This window comes from Muntiacus reevesi, chromosome 22, assembly GCF_963930625.1.
Source record: "Muntiacus reevesi chromosome 22, mMunRee1.1, whole genome shotgun sequence".
In the NCBI taxonomy this organism is placed as follows: domain Eukaryota; kingdom Metazoa; phylum Chordata; class Mammalia; order Artiodactyla; family Cervidae; genus Muntiacus; species Muntiacus reevesi.
In genome coordinates this window covers 44,155,780-44,170,607 of record NC_089270.1, presented here as the reverse complement: position 1 = coordinate 44,170,607, position 14,828 = coordinate 44,155,780, and the positions used below count along the sequence as shown (strand labels likewise).

Genomic DNA, 14,828 nt, shown 5'->3' with positions numbered 1-14,828 from the left:
AGTGTGTGCAGTAACCATGCTCTTTATGTGTTTTATGTATTTTATGTGCGTGTGCACATATGTATGTATGTGTGTATGCATGTGCATGTGTGTTTATATATAAAATTAATCATGTATTTCCAACTGTTTCCATTAGAAAAGGATAGAGAAATAAAATAGGGGAAATAGATTTACCTTATACCCAAACAGAAACGGAATTAGGACAATTAAAAAATTTAAAGTCAATTAAAAATTATTTAAATTGTTACTTAAAATCAGTTATTTTAATACATTGCCTGACACCATGTCAGAAAGTTAACATTACCTTTTGTGAAATCATGTTAATGAGCTATTTTCTTTTAATATCTCTAAAATCTGACTCATGAATGACTAGCTCTCCCAACATAAGTTAAATGATCCTGTAGACAAATTGATGAATTGGTATGAAGTTGGAAGACAAAAGAACTGGGTGCATACATTCATAGGGTTCGGTTTTTGTTTCCTTGAGTTGGCATAGACGAGTGCCAAAAAGTGATATTTGTTCAGTATTTGAGTGATGAGGGGAAGAGTCTTATATTGTTCTTCATCATGGATTGTTTTTTCCAGGCACGGCAATGAAAAGAACACTTTAAAAAATGTTTTTCTTGGTTGTGAAAGACACTCAATATTTCATGTAGAAAATTTGGAAAATACAGGAAAGCATAAAGAATAGAGTAATAAAACATCCATAAAGGAAACATCTTAAAGTTCAAGGCAGGAATTTGAAGTGCAGAGTTCACTCAGATGTCACTTTTTACTGAAAAACTGCCTAGCATTATTCTTGTGCTCTGGAAATCTCAACTTCTTTCTCACAGTTTTCTGGTTGAAAGTGCTTGTGTTAAAAGATTCCTAGAGTAAGATAATAGTCAAGGCCGGGAGCTCAGATGCACCTGGTTTGACTCCAGCTGTGATGGGCGGTAGTGTGGGAGGTGGGTGAGTTGGAGGTGAGAGGTGTTGTGTAAAGATCCGACCGGGCTAAATAGGTTGTAACTCCACACCCCTCTTTGATTTTAGAACAAATCCATGCCCACACCCTGTTCACGCCATTGCTGATTGGTTTTGTGATCGCAGCTGGTTTAATGTGTATCTTCGTGATGATTCTTACATACAAATATTTGCAGGTAACCATTTATTTGTTCTCTCTCTCAAATGCTGTAATGGTAGAACCATTAACCATTAAAAGATGACTCCTCTTTCTCTTTCTCTCTCCACCAGAAACCCATGTATGAAGTACAGTGGAAGGTTGTTGAGGAGATAAATGGAAACAATTATGTTTACATAGACCCAACACAACTTCCTTATGATCACAAGTGGGAATTTCCCAGGAACAGGCTGAGTTTTGGTCAGTATGCTACCGGGGTTTTCCATGACACCTTTTTGTTTTCACATAGCAGTGCCTTTATGGAATCCCAGTAGCTTTCTTTGTTTTATTTCACCTGAAACAATAAGGGTTTTTTCTGCGATTTCCCTGCCTTTGGGAGATTTGGCATCAAGTGCACTTTAGGGAAGTGTATCTTGACACATTTGTCCCTAATTCTTCTATTGAAATGGCACACGTTTCTTCAGTTCCACCACCGCCACTTACTCCCCTGTCTGCCTTCCTCCAGGGAAAACCTTGGGTGCTGGCGCCTTTGGGAAGGTCGTTGAGGCCACTGCGTATGGCTTAATTAAATCGGACGCAGCCATGACTGTTGCTGTCAAGATGCTCAAACGTAAGTTCCTGCAGGCTCTTATGGGTGCTCACCGTCAGTGTCCCAGATTTGCTTTTTGCTAAAATAAGATGTTTTTAATTTTAGCAAGCGCCCATTTAACAGAACGAGAAGCCCTAATGTCTGAACTCAAAGTCTTGAGTTACCTCGGTAATCATATGAACATTGTGAATCTTCTGGGAGCGTGCACCATTGGAGGTAAGGCCATGGCCAACCTGACTCTTGTAATTGGTCAAATTATCAAAAGGTGGGAGATTTTGATATGATTTTTGGCAATGCTTGATTAGTAATCTCCTTGAAGGATTTTGATGCAAGTGGTTAACCTCTTGCTGGCTTTCCCCCGACCCCACTGAATGTTAAAAATGTATATTTTAATGTATATAAGAATATATGGGGTTTCTCTGGTGGCTCAGATGATAAAGAATCTGCCTGTAATGCAGGAGATCCAGGTTCATGTGTCTTCTTCCTAAGAATTATATTTTGTGTTTGTCATGATGCGGTAGAACGCCCGGGACATACCTAGTCACTGTCGTGTATGTCACACCAACACTGACCTCTTGAATATCTTGAGAATGTCTCATCTCTTCCAGAAAGCTTTTCTTTTATCTTGCGAGCTTTTATATAGGCTGGATGACATTTAGCCACTAAAGAGTTAATGTTAATGTGCATGCTATCATTAAAAATAGGCCTCCAAGCCTACCAGTCATCAAATCTACACCAAATGAGCAAAGACTTCACTTTGATAAAAAAAGAAATTTTCAGTTTTAAAGCATTCATTAGTCCTCCCATCAAGGCTTTCTATGATGTTTCCAGAAAACATTTTGGTCTAAGGAACAAAGATGTGTTAAAATGAGCCATTCCTCAAGATCTGGAGAGATCCACGGTCAAGTTGACAGCTTTCTGTAATTTCTTAAAACAGCCCCCATAAATGTTGCTTCACCGACATCATGAATTGTTCATGAGAGATTTTTGCCCGAGTTAATTAGTTGTCTGTTAAATGACTTCAGAGCTATAGTTTTTTACAACAGGGAAAGAAAACAAAAGTTCAACTGATAGGGCCCCGAACACACGTGATGGCCCTCCTCTTCAGGGTTTCTCCCCACCTTCCAGTCTCAGCTGGCGGTTCCAGTGGTTGGTTTTCCTATCATGCTGCTCTTTGTGCTTATGCTCATCATTATTTCCATAATAACATTGCAAAAGGCGTGAAGCCCTCTCTGTAAACAAGTGAATCAGAGGACTCACGTAGGAAGCTTGATAACTAATGATGAAAGCTGTAACTCCTGTCTAAAACCAGCAGTCATGCCTGACCCCTAACCAGGTAGAAATTCAGGTTACAAAGGTGGTTTAGTTTTACTCCACAGAATCCCATGTTCTGCTAAGCAGTGTTCATAGATAGGATTGTACTCGCACTTGGTAGCATTGACCCTGAATGTGAATGACTGTGATCGCCCTTGAGTATTTTTATGGAAGACTGGATGGTCTGTATATCTCACCTCCCTCTAACCGTCTCTTAAATGCTCACAGGGCCCACCCTGGTCATTACGGAATATTGTTGCTATGGTGATCTTCTGAATTTTTTGAGAAGAAAGCGTGATTCATTTATTTGCTCAAAGCAGGAAGATCACTCCGAAGTGGCGCTTTATAAGAACCTTCTTCATTCAAAGGAGTCTTCCTGGTAAGACTGATTTACATAAATAGCTGTTGACAGGCAGTTCATGGGGTCATAAGGGTTTGCAATCAAGGCTGATTCTTTAAAAAAGTGAACTGAGGTACTTTGAGGTGCAAAATCAGAATTATTAAATCATTTAAATGTGATTAGCGGTTTAGAAAGTTCAAACTGTAAAGATTCAAATAGTCTTGAGCTTAAGTTTGTGTTGATTTTTAAAAATGTATCTTTAGTGTTTTTCTGAGCGTTAGTTCTCTCCAGCTGACTGGGGTCTGTACCTGTTTCTCTTGGAATGGTTCTTCCCTGCGCATCACAGTCTCTCTATGCTGTTGAGCGCAGGTCCTGTATAATTTCTGTGCCTGTTTCTCTTACCGTGGTTCTTACTGTGCGTCAGTCTGTTATACTGTCCAGCAGGATCCTCTGCATCTTAGAGTGAGGCGCTGTTTCTAGGGAACATGGGAAAGGCTGCCGGGTTATCACAGTGGATTCCCTTAAACCTTTAACAGAATGGCAGGGAGCTCCACACAGCTCTCCGTACCAGGGTTTCTCACCCTCTACCTCGGAATTATTTCTGTATTCCTTGTCCTCTTTTTCCTTAACTTAGGCTATCAAGAGGCACAACTACTGTAGCAGCTACATTTTTTAAAATTCTGCACCTTATTTTCATCTCTTTTATCCTTGATACCATTCTGAATTTGAATATGTCAGGAGTTTGAAGTTCCTTTAAAAAGAATTGGTGTAGTTTGAGATCAGAATAGAATTCTCTGCCGTGTTGTGCCTTTTCTTTCGAAGTGTTTGTTAAGATCCACCATTTAAGATTTTCTAGATGTATGCAGCCCAGCAGAATCATAGTCATCATGCCCAATCCCTTAAACATGTTATCCTGCAGTTGTGTGTTGGGTTTCCTCTTTCCTTCTTATTTACCACATCCCCTACATTTTGAGAAGGCAAGACTTTATCTCCTGAACTTAACCCCAGGCCCTCAAAGCGACCTCGATAAATATGGTTAATGGGCGATTACCTGTTAAAGTGTTTTTCTGTACCTCTGGCTGAAGTTTTAAACCCTAGATGAAGCTTTTTTTAAATTTTTCAATCCTGTAAACTTTGAGTGGTGTCAAGTGGCAGTAAAATACAATATAAACCAAACCACCTTTGGTTGTTTCTCTGACACACATGCTCTTTATGTGAATAAATGAACCACTTTGCCTTATTTCTAAAACCTTGGCCCCCTATATATTTTTTGATTTTCTGTAATAATGGCCTAAATAGTTCAATTCTGTGTAGTGTTTTTTGTGCTTTGGGATCCCATATGGGATTGGAACCACCAGCACGCTGTGAAGGAGATTGTTGTCATGGTGTTTCTATGCTAATCAGAAGCAGGAAGTACTAGAAATCTTGAAGACTCTCCAGCCAAATGTTACAGATTCAAGAGGTCCAGATGGTTCAGAAAATCATCCAAATTATTGGTGTTTATCTGAACCAAACTTGGTTTTTTTAAACCATCTTCCATCAGTCGCTATATGTTAACGATCCCTGTCTTCCCCCACTAATAACACATCTCAGAAACTCTGGCTCTTTGTCTCTTTCATCTTATCTCTCTTGAGGCTAATTTAGAGAGTTTGAAGTGATGTGGGATAATGGTTTAAGTTCTGTGTTTCTCATTAAATCCCTGGTGTCAAGAGATAGGAAATTTCTAACCAGAGTCCCCTCTACAGTTGAATACAAAAAAGGCCATCTAATTCCTAGGGATTGGACCCGAATGTTGAATATTAAAAACTCATATCTTACTGAACAAGATTTTCTTCATTCAGACTTGGCAGTACTTTCTTTAAATAAATCAGCCTCTTATGTGAAAAAGGGAGTGGAGAGAGAGCCTGCCTCTCGTGTGCTCACCCATCTCCTGTTTTATTTACTCGTGATTTGATGGATGTTTCATTTCTCCCAGCAGTGATAGTACTAATGAGTACATGGACATGAAACCTGGAGTTTCTTATGTTGTACCAACCAAGGCAGACAAGAGGAGATCTGCAAGAATAGGTGGGTACCTGTCAAACAGTAAGAACAACCTCATTGACTCAGAGTTTCTCATACACCATGGAATCTAACACCATTCCTGGTAGTAACTGGTTCTTCTTTACAATAGGATCAGGGTAAGCGGGTATTTGGAGTCAGAGCCTGTGCTATTGTATCTGAGCATCTTGTTGCATATTTGATAACATATGAATATCAAAATACATCAGATACATATAAAAAATATGAGACTTTTGTATTCATCCACCATTCTTCTTCCTTAAAGATTTTGTAACTTAGCCCAGGATTGGGAATATTAATTTGTGATTCAGCACCTTCCTATCCTTAACACTGGGGAGAGGATTTGCCTGCAAGTTCACATCAGTTCGCTGATTACCAGCCCTTGGCAGTGTTGTCACTGTCTTTTACTCTCTTTGTATTCAAGATTTTAATTGGTAAGAAAATCCTTCTTCTCCTCACAGGTTCATACATAGAAAGAGACGTGACTCCCGCTATCATGGAGGATGACGAGCTGGCCCTGGACTTGGAGGACTTGCTAAGCTTTTCTTACCAGGTGGCAAAGGGCATGGCGTTCCTTGCTTCAAAGAATGTAAGTGGGGGTCATTCTCAGAAGGGTCCTGTCCCTGCCCCCACCACCCCCAGGGAGTATTTAGAGCCATAGTTAGAATGCAGAGTGTCGCTTGAAGTGTGGTAACCAAAAGCAGAGGAAATATAGCTTCTTCATGTTCCAACTGCTGTCTCTTTGAAATTCCTGTTCTCATAAGTTTTAAAGTGCAAGCCTGTCTAAATGAGCTTTCTATGAATATATTTTTTATATGCAATGAATTCATTTAGAATTTGGCTTTTAGGATATAGGAGCTGCTCTTAGAAAATAAAGAGATAGTTATTTTATCAGCCACAGGAAAGGGTATCTCTTGTAGTTGCAGTGCTTGATGGAGCACATACATGAGTCTTTTTGAAGTTAGACCTCAAATACTGCATGTATGGTTTACCAAGTGCTGGGGAAGTAAGGAATCGAGAGAGAGTAATAAACATTTGATCAGAAGGTTGAGGATAAGAAGAGAATGAAGGAACCAAAACAAGAAGCATGGTCTCTAGAAGGGTGAGAGGAATTTCTTAGGAAACCAGGCTAACAGAATAGGATGAGGTTACAGATCCTACCCATAAGTGTCATTGGTGACATTTCCAAACAATTAGCAAACTAAAAGAGGATATAGGATGACTGAAATAAAGAGCCTCTTCCCTTTGTCCTTTGGAGGGGTCAAATTCAAGTTGTAGACATTTTAGAAACTCTTTTTAAAAGGACATATTCAAAGAGAAGCATGTAAAATGAAAGCAGTCCTGGGGCGGGGGGGGAAGCATTTATTCAAGTTGGTTTTGAAAGCAATTATAGTAATTAAAGTCCTAACAATGTAAAACACAAATTTGAGCATCATTCAAAGCATAATCTAGATATTTATTTTTGGTACACCGAATAGTTTAAATGTAAAGCAAAACTATTGGTGCTATATAACATAAGCAGCATTCTAGCATTAAATATAGCTTTCTCTCTTTAAAAAGTTTAAAATAAATGTAAATGGTTTTCTTTGTCTCCTACTCTCCTAATAGTGTATTCATAGAGACTTGGCAGCCAGAAATATCCTCCTTACTCATGGTCGAATCACAAAGATTTGTGATTTTGGTCTAGCCAGAGACATCAAGAATGATTCTAATTATGTGGTCAAAGGAAACGTGAGTACCCACTCTCTCTTGACAGTCCAGTGAAAGATTTTTGTTTCAAGTTTTCTTAAATATTGTCTTATGATTTTCATAATGCAAATCCACCTTTGCGATATCATGTGTTTTAGCAGTCAAATTAAGTATACTTAAGCAAAATTCCAATAATAGAATTCCTAATTCTAATTGTGTAATTATGGGGCATGTGAAGGAAACAGAAATAGCCTTAATTTTCATTATAGCTTGAGAATAGCAATGAACTCGATTTTGTTCAAGTGAAACAAATGTGGACCTGAAGGTCACAGCAGGAAATTTTATTTTGAGATTGACAGTCTATGTGAAAAAGATTAAAATTAAGATAATGTTCAGAATTAGGCATATAGAATGTTGGATCTTATGATGAAGAGAGCTTATTAAAGACGTTCATAAGGAATAATTGGCTTATGGAACATAGTGATTTTATTTCAAAGTGCTTTATTTCATTGCCAATTTTCATTGTATCATCAGGGCAACCCCCTTGGCATTAGAATGCAGCGTCTTCACATTTTAAAAGTTGGGGAAACTAAAAGCACAGTGTATTTTAGTGATATTTGTCTGAGATGACACGGATCAGTAGAGGCTGAAACCAGAGCCTGTGATTCCCAGAGCAATATCCCATTAGTATGGGAAGCCAGTAGTCCTGAACATATATTTTTCTCCATCTATTTTCCCAGGCCCATATCTTCAGTCCAGAGCTATTCCTAGAGGTAGCTATTTGTGTGTCTACACATAATGTAATATTTCCTTCTCCATCACTGAGGCGTCTCTGTGGGTGGGCTGTACTAGACTTGGTTTTTGTAGAAATGTTGCTGGGTTTACTTTCTGATGACAGCATGCGTTTCTATAATAATAACTTGCTAAGGCCAGGAGTGTTAATAACACCAAGTCCCCACCGTCCTGGTGCACTACTGGAAGGAAGGATGAAAGGTCTCTATCCAGACCTTTGAATAGTGACAAAAGGCTAGTGGGTTCCAGGTCCCGTCTTGCTGAGTTCGAACCTGGTTCTATCATTTAGTGGGTGTGTAGTATTTGGTAAAGATGACCCTAGCACCTCTGGTTTCAAGACACCTTTTATTAATAGATCTTAGGTTAAGAGCCCCTATAAGAACTTTAGCAGAAAATCTGGGAGGGGATACTGGAAAACATTTTTATTTTTTTTCCTACTGATTAAAATAATTTCAAGACCAGAAAAAAATTGTCTTCCCAGTTTTGGGTCCTAAGTGGATTATGGGAAGGGTTGATTTAGCTTTCTGTGGTAAATTAAGATCCAAGAATCCAGAAATGTCTCTAAGAGGAATAGTCACAAAAAGTTTGGCTGGATGTTAGCGGGAGGAGTTCAGGATGTGAAGTTCATCTGTTGAATTTAAACTCTGAATCTGCCACTTACCACGTTGGAATAGTCATAGTCAGCATAAGCCACTATTGTCTTATCGAGTGGTTGCTTGTACAGGCAATTTTTCAGATCCTAGTGAATCAGCCATACTGAACTAAGCACTGGTACCCACAGTATCTCATTTAACCCACAAGACAACTTGTGGAATTTGAGGTGTGATTTTCGCTTGACATAAGAATATCCTGAGGCTTCTATTACAGATGTATGTGATGTTCCCAGTGTGTTAGTAAGGGATAATTGTGGCTGTGTTTGACAGAACACCCAGAAGGAAAGTAAAACAAGTATAGGAGTTGCAGGCCAGGCCTGGTAGGGAGGTTCTATACCAGGGAGCAAATTCCTCCTTTCCATTTTATACCATCCCTGGTGTGGCCCTTAGCTTCATGGTCCACGATGGCCTCAAGAAAGCCAGCCAACATATCCAGAAGGCAAGACAGTGGAGGAAGAGACCAGAAGGAAAAGGCCACAGGGCACATGCCAACCTCACATTAAGGAGGATTTCCAGAAGCTGCCACACAGTACTTAGTGGCCAGAGCCGAGCCACGTGGCTGCACACGGCCCTGAAGGGGCTGCACACGGCCCTGAAGGGGCTACACACGGCCCTGAAGGGGCTGCACGATGTGGTCCTTACCCTGGGAGGCCACGGTTCTGTTAAGGGATGAGGGTAACTGACCTTCTTTGGTGACTAACCTCTGTGTTACACAAGGCCAGCGGTGGAGTCCAGGTTAGAACCCAAGCGTCTGTCTCCGACATCTGTGCTCCTAACCGCCAGGCTGTACAGACTCAGTGACCCCCATCTTGAAAATGAAGATAGTACTGGGGCTTCCCTGGTGTCTCAGACGGTAAATAGTCTGCCTGCAGTACAGGAGACCAAGGTTCGATCCCTGGGTTGGGAACATCCCCCGGAGAAGGAAATGGCAACCCTCTCCAGAAGATAGTATACAGCCGACCATTGCACAAGGCAGGAGTGAATCTCAGTATAAATGAAAGCCAGCCCTCGATATCCATCGTTCCTCCACGTCCTTGGATTCAACCAAGCATGGATCATGTAGCATTTATTATTGAAAAATATTCTTGTATAAGTGGACCCATGCAGTTCAGACCCTCATTGTTCAGGGGCTAACTGTACTGGTGATCCACTTATTTCAGAGGTAGTCGGAAAAAAAGTCAAAAATCATAATTCACAGGAGTTCCCCGCCGGTCCCATGGTTAGGATTCTGGGCTTTCACTGACAAGGCCTGGGTTCAGTCCCCACTCCACCCCGCAAAAGAAAAACCACCCCAAACTGAAAAAACCATACATAACATAATTCTCGGAGGCAATCAGGGTCCTCTGAGGTCATGTGGGTAGAAGGTCTTTGTGAGATGCCCATCAGGTTCTCACCCCACCTCTCCATAGGAATATTTTCTTTTCAGTTTTTGATTTTTTTTAGCTTTGTGGTTAACATTGTTGGATCTGTTGTGCTTCCATTGCAGGCTCGACTCCCTGTGAAGTGGATGGCACCAGAGAGTATTTTCAACTGTGTGTACACGTTTGAAAGTGATGTCTGGTCCTATGGGATTTTTCTGTGGGAGCTGTTCTCTTTAGGTAAAGTGAGCCTTGCCAAAGGCACCTTGATCCCACTCAGAGCAGCTTCTTTAAGGTGGTACGGTGCTCTCCTTGCTTATTGTCATGCTGATTTGCAAACTGTTTGTGCCTTAGGAAGCAGCCCCTACCCTGGAATGCCAGTGGATTCTAAGTTCTACAAGATGATCAAGGAAGGATTCCGAATGCTCAGCCCCGAGCATGCACCTGCGGAAATGTAAGGGCCCAGATGTCCTTCCTTCAGATAACGTTTCCTCTTTTGTTTTCCTTTTTTAAAGACAGAAACCCGTATGTTGAGGGTTTTCACTAGGCATAGTTTGAAATGTCATTTGGTTCCTTGTTGTGACATCCTGGGCAAATGCTATTTCTGTCACTGAGTTTCATAAAACTTGCTACCAAATAAACAAAGTTTTGGCAGAGCCTCAGTACACAAAGTTTTATTTTATACCCATGTCATTCAGTATGTCCAGTTGTGTAGCACTGGAATTAGGTTTGAAATTGTTGAATGGCATATACCTGTAGGTCAGTTAGGGCATTGAGGAGTGATAATTGGCCCTGGTCTTGCAGGTATGACATCATGAAGACCTGCTGGGATGCTGATCCCTTGAAGAGGCCAACATTTAAGCAGATTGTGCAGCTGATTGAGAAGCAGATCTCAGAGAGCACCAACCATGTGAGTACACTCTGTCCAGGCATGGATCTCCGTTCTCTTGGTTCCAAAGCATGTCCTCCTCCTCAGGTTCTGGGGGTGAGGACTAAGCTAGCCACCCTTTCTCTCCTTCACTTAGGCTATAAATTGAGTAGGAAAGGGAAGCAATGGAAACAAGTTCTTCTTGCCTAGCCCCCTACTCTGAGCCAAGGGATATGAGATGAAGAGGGGAAAGAGTAGAGGGTTGGTGCTCTTCTTGCCTAGCCCCCTACTCTGAGCCAAGGGATATGAGATGAAGAGGGGAAAGAGTAGAGGGTTGGTGCTCAGAAGTGTGGACATAAAAGTTCCCATAAGGATTTGCCACTTTTCCTTCTCCACCCCAAGTGTTGGTCATGGGGGTTTGCATCGTCTCTCTCTCACATGTCAGGCCGTTCAGCCTTTGGAGGGTTGGGGTAAGGCGCATAGAAAAGACAGCTTGTTCTCTGCAGTAAAATAAACCTTCTGCTCAAGTCAGTATAACCAGAACATGGCAGATAGCTTTCATGGCCACAAACCATGGAGAATGAAGAGTTGCTTGAAGTTGAGGGATCCCTCCCAGTGATTTGAGAAGCAGGGAGTTCAAAACTCAAATTGATGATTTCTTTTGCTTTTAAGGAAGAATGAGTGATCCGTACGTCGACTCAGATTTTTTTTTAAGCTGCTTGTTTCTTCTGGATTGTGCTTGGAGCTATTTTTTCTTAAGATTATACCATTGATACTTTAAGGTTGAAACTTGCTCTTCTGAGTGTCAAAGCACATTTCAAATTAGACAGCATTTCACACCCAAGTGCCTGGTTCTCAATGGAAGAACCACTGATTTCTTGGTGAATGACATCAGCCATTAGATGGGAATTGGCTACAGAAATTTATGTGCCTTTTAAAAAGTTAGATCATTCTCGTTCCTAGATGCATCCCAGCAGAAAAGCACGTTTTGGACTGTCACCTCTTACATAATCAGACCATGGGAAAATGAGGGATAAAACTGGTCCGTGGGATTCGGTTCTTGGCTGTAAGGCCTTGTCAACCTCCTGGCTGTGAGAATCTCCCTAAGTTATTTGCGTTTCCTAAGCTGCACATGTGCCCCTTTGTTCCTTGTGGGGACTGGCGTATTGACTGTGGATTTATTTTCCTCAGATTTATTCCAACTTAGCAAACTGCAGCCCCCACCGGGAGAGCCCCGCGGTGGACCATTCTGTGCGCATCAACTCCGTGGGTAGCAGCGCCTCCTCCACGCAGCCTCTGCTTGTCCACGAAGAGGTCTGAAGCAGCGTCTGCATCCGGGGGGTCTCCTGACAACCCCGGCCCCCCTCTTTTGGTTTTCACAATGGCTCCTTTGTTTCCCTTCCACTCGAATCCTACTCCAGGGCAGTGGACACCCTGGTGTAATCCTGCCTTCACGAGCACCCTTTAGTGGCCGACGATTTTTGTCATCAGCTACCATCGAGCTGCCTGTGTTCCTAATAGCACACCAGCCCCTGCTAAGGAGGAAACTTCAGCCTTGGAGAAAGGGAGGGTGGGATGGGCTAGGCACACTGAGTCCTCCCCAAGGTTTCTCCAATTTCTGTCGAAAAGTGTAGTTGATAGTTGGAGTACATGGCAGTAGTCACCTTCATTCCTCATAATCACCCATGATGCTGTGATGATGCAGCAAGACTAGAAGCTGAAACCTTATCCCTTGATGCGGAAAATAGAATGTTATTCAAAGGCCAGAAGCCTATGAATATCTGGGCTCAAGAAATCTAGTATTTCATGCTGGGAGTTAGACATAGGCCATGGAAAAATGTTCTCCGGGCCTGAATAAAGACTGCTGGGCATGAGCCTTCTTGCTTCTGAACTGGTTTCTAAATCAAATTGACTAGTAGCAGCTGAATTGGAGAGACGGCTTCCCAGAACGCATTTTGTATATACTCATCTATAAATTGTACACATTCACATATTTGGGGGGGGGGGAACCCACAAGGTGTAGTTTCTGAATACAATTCTGGCTTGAGTCTGCTGTGTATAGGAATAACTAATGAGCCAGAACAAGTTTGAAGGAAACAGTGCTTTAAAAAAAGTTATTGCCAAGCACAATCTTAACAAAAATCTCCTTTTGTAGCCGAGGAACTTGCTCTAGAGATTGTCCAGAACAAGCCGACCAGCTTCAGAATGTCATCGTGTTCAGTGGATTTGATGCCATTTGAAAAAGTGATTTATTGCATGACGTGGCAGGAGTGACAAACAGTGCTATCTTAGTTTGGATTCTTCTGTAGCCAAAAATAAACTTTAGACTCAGCCTCCATCACAGGCATGTCCTGGACACCTGGCCAGTATCTATATAAGTGTGTATGTGTGCGTGTGTATGTATGCTTGTAGACAAAATATTTTGGGAGTAGTCTTGGCTTGAGCCCAGGAGGGTCCTTTGGCACCCAAGAAGTAGCCTGCTTTCAGCAGCATCCCAGCTTTTGTTTCACTTCACCTTGCTGTGTATAGAGGCTTACCAGAAACTTCCACAGAGGAGTGCTTAAGTCCATATTTATTTGCAATCCACCTGCACTTAAGGCACTCTGTTACTTATACTCAACATGCTGTACCTGTTCCTTAGACCTTATTAATGCTACTCTCCTACTGAAACATGTTTCAGTTCTACCCTTTAGGCTGTAGCCTGGATATTATTCTTAGTGTTACCTGGTTTTTTTTTTGGTGTTTTTTTTTTTTTTGCCTCTACCCAATTATAGGAGGTCCATGGGTACATGGCAAGGTTTATGTGTTGTCTTGCAAGGTTCAGGTATGCTGCCCTCACGGTTTTCCCCTCCTAGGTCTCTCTGCGTTCATTTAGAGAACTGTGGCCATTTATCTGAAAGTAACCATTTGCACTGGAGTTCTATGCTCTCGCACCTTTCCAAAGGTAACAGGTTGGGGCGTTTTGTTGCTAATGTAAGACATTTTTGCTGTTTGCCACACTTTGTCTGAAAATTTCCTTTACGTTTCTATTGACTTTGGTTATAGTAAGAAAAGTGGTTGTTAATTGTAGATGTCTAGGTACTTCAGGGGCACTTCACTGAGAGTTTTGTCTTGGATATTCTTGAAAGTTTATATTTTTATAATTTTTTTTTTTTTACATCTGATGTTTCTTTGCAGTAGCTTAATGTTTGAAATTATTTTGTGGCTTTTTTTTTTTGTAAATATTGAAATGTAGCAATAATGTCTTTTGAATATTCCCAAGCCCATGGGTCCTTGAAAATATTTTTTATATATACAGTAACTTTATGTGTAAATATGTAAGCGGTGCAAGTTTAAAGGATGTTGATGTTCTATGTGTTTTTTCCTGATATGTTGTCCAATTGTTCACAGTTCTGAAGAATTCTAATAAAAGTGTAAATATAAAGTCAAACGGAATTTTTATTTTATTATTTCAGAGTCAGTGAAATTAAACTTGAAAGTATTAAAGTGCATTCACCCTGACATTAGAATGGTTTGTACCTAGTATGTGTAAGTTGAGATTTCCCATGTGGCTCATAGGTAAAGAACCCGCCTGCCAATGCAGGAGATGCAGGAGACTTGGATTTGATCCCTGGGTCAGGAAGATCCCCTGGAGAAGGAAATGGCAACCCACTCCAATATTCTTGCCTGAAAAATCCCATGGACAGAGAAGCCTGGTGGTCTGTAGTTCACAGGTCACAAAAAGTCAGACACGACCTTGCAACTGAGCACCCGCACACATGCGTGCGTGTAAGATGCTTGCAAGGCTATCAGATCATTAGGATTTGTATACTTAAAGATTCGATAAACATTTATTAAGAATTAATATGTGCTGTGTTTTCTCGTTTTATTTTTACAACCCAAGATCTCCATTTAAATTGAAAAGTGAATATAGAAAACATTGCTAAGATGATTATTAAGTTGATTCATGTGAAATGACCCATCTTGGTCAGCAATTCTGTGTGGTTCAATCTGATATAACTAGCCTGTTTCCTCCTAAAAGAGATTGTCTAAAAATTAATATGA

General features: G+C 41.0%; 1 protein-coding gene across 8 annotated transcripts in view; it reads left to right on the top strand.

Annotated features, from left to right (window-relative positions):
• KIT (KIT proto-oncogene, receptor tyrosine kinase) overlaps nucleotides 1–14,203 on the top strand; it is a 91,056-nt gene extending 76,853 nt beyond the window's left edge. For 4 of the 8 annotated variants that reach the window (XM_065914436.1, XM_065914434.1, XM_065914433.1 and 1 more), the window contains 12 exons: nucleotides 1,033–1,139; nucleotides 1,234–1,360; nucleotides 1,626–1,730; nucleotides 1,815–1,925; nucleotides 3,252–3,402; nucleotides 5,342–5,430; nucleotides 5,886–6,013; nucleotides 7,033–7,155; nucleotides 10,045–10,156; nucleotides 10,271–10,370; nucleotides 10,721–10,826; nucleotides 11,976–14,203. In XM_065914436.1, the coding sequence (XP_065770508.1) occupies nucleotides 1,033–1,139; nucleotides 1,234–1,360; nucleotides 1,626–1,730; nucleotides 1,815–1,925; nucleotides 3,252–3,402; nucleotides 5,342–5,430; nucleotides 5,886–6,013; nucleotides 7,033–7,155; nucleotides 10,045–10,156; nucleotides 10,271–10,370; nucleotides 10,721–10,826; nucleotides 11,976–12,104 (1,388 nt within the window). In that variant the 3' untranslated portion in view covers nucleotides 12,105–14,203. Of the gene's footprint in view, nucleotides 1–1,032; nucleotides 1,140–1,233; nucleotides 1,361–1,625; nucleotides 1,731–1,814; nucleotides 1,926–3,251; nucleotides 3,403–5,338; nucleotides 5,431–5,885; nucleotides 6,014–7,032; nucleotides 7,156–10,044; nucleotides 10,157–10,270; nucleotides 10,371–10,720; nucleotides 10,827–11,975 lie in introns of all 8 variants that reach the window. The other 4 variants (XM_065914435.1, XM_065914432.1, XM_065914431.1 and 1 more) reach the window with 1 other exon arrangement.
• Nucleotides 14,204–14,828: the final 625 nt, after the last annotated feature.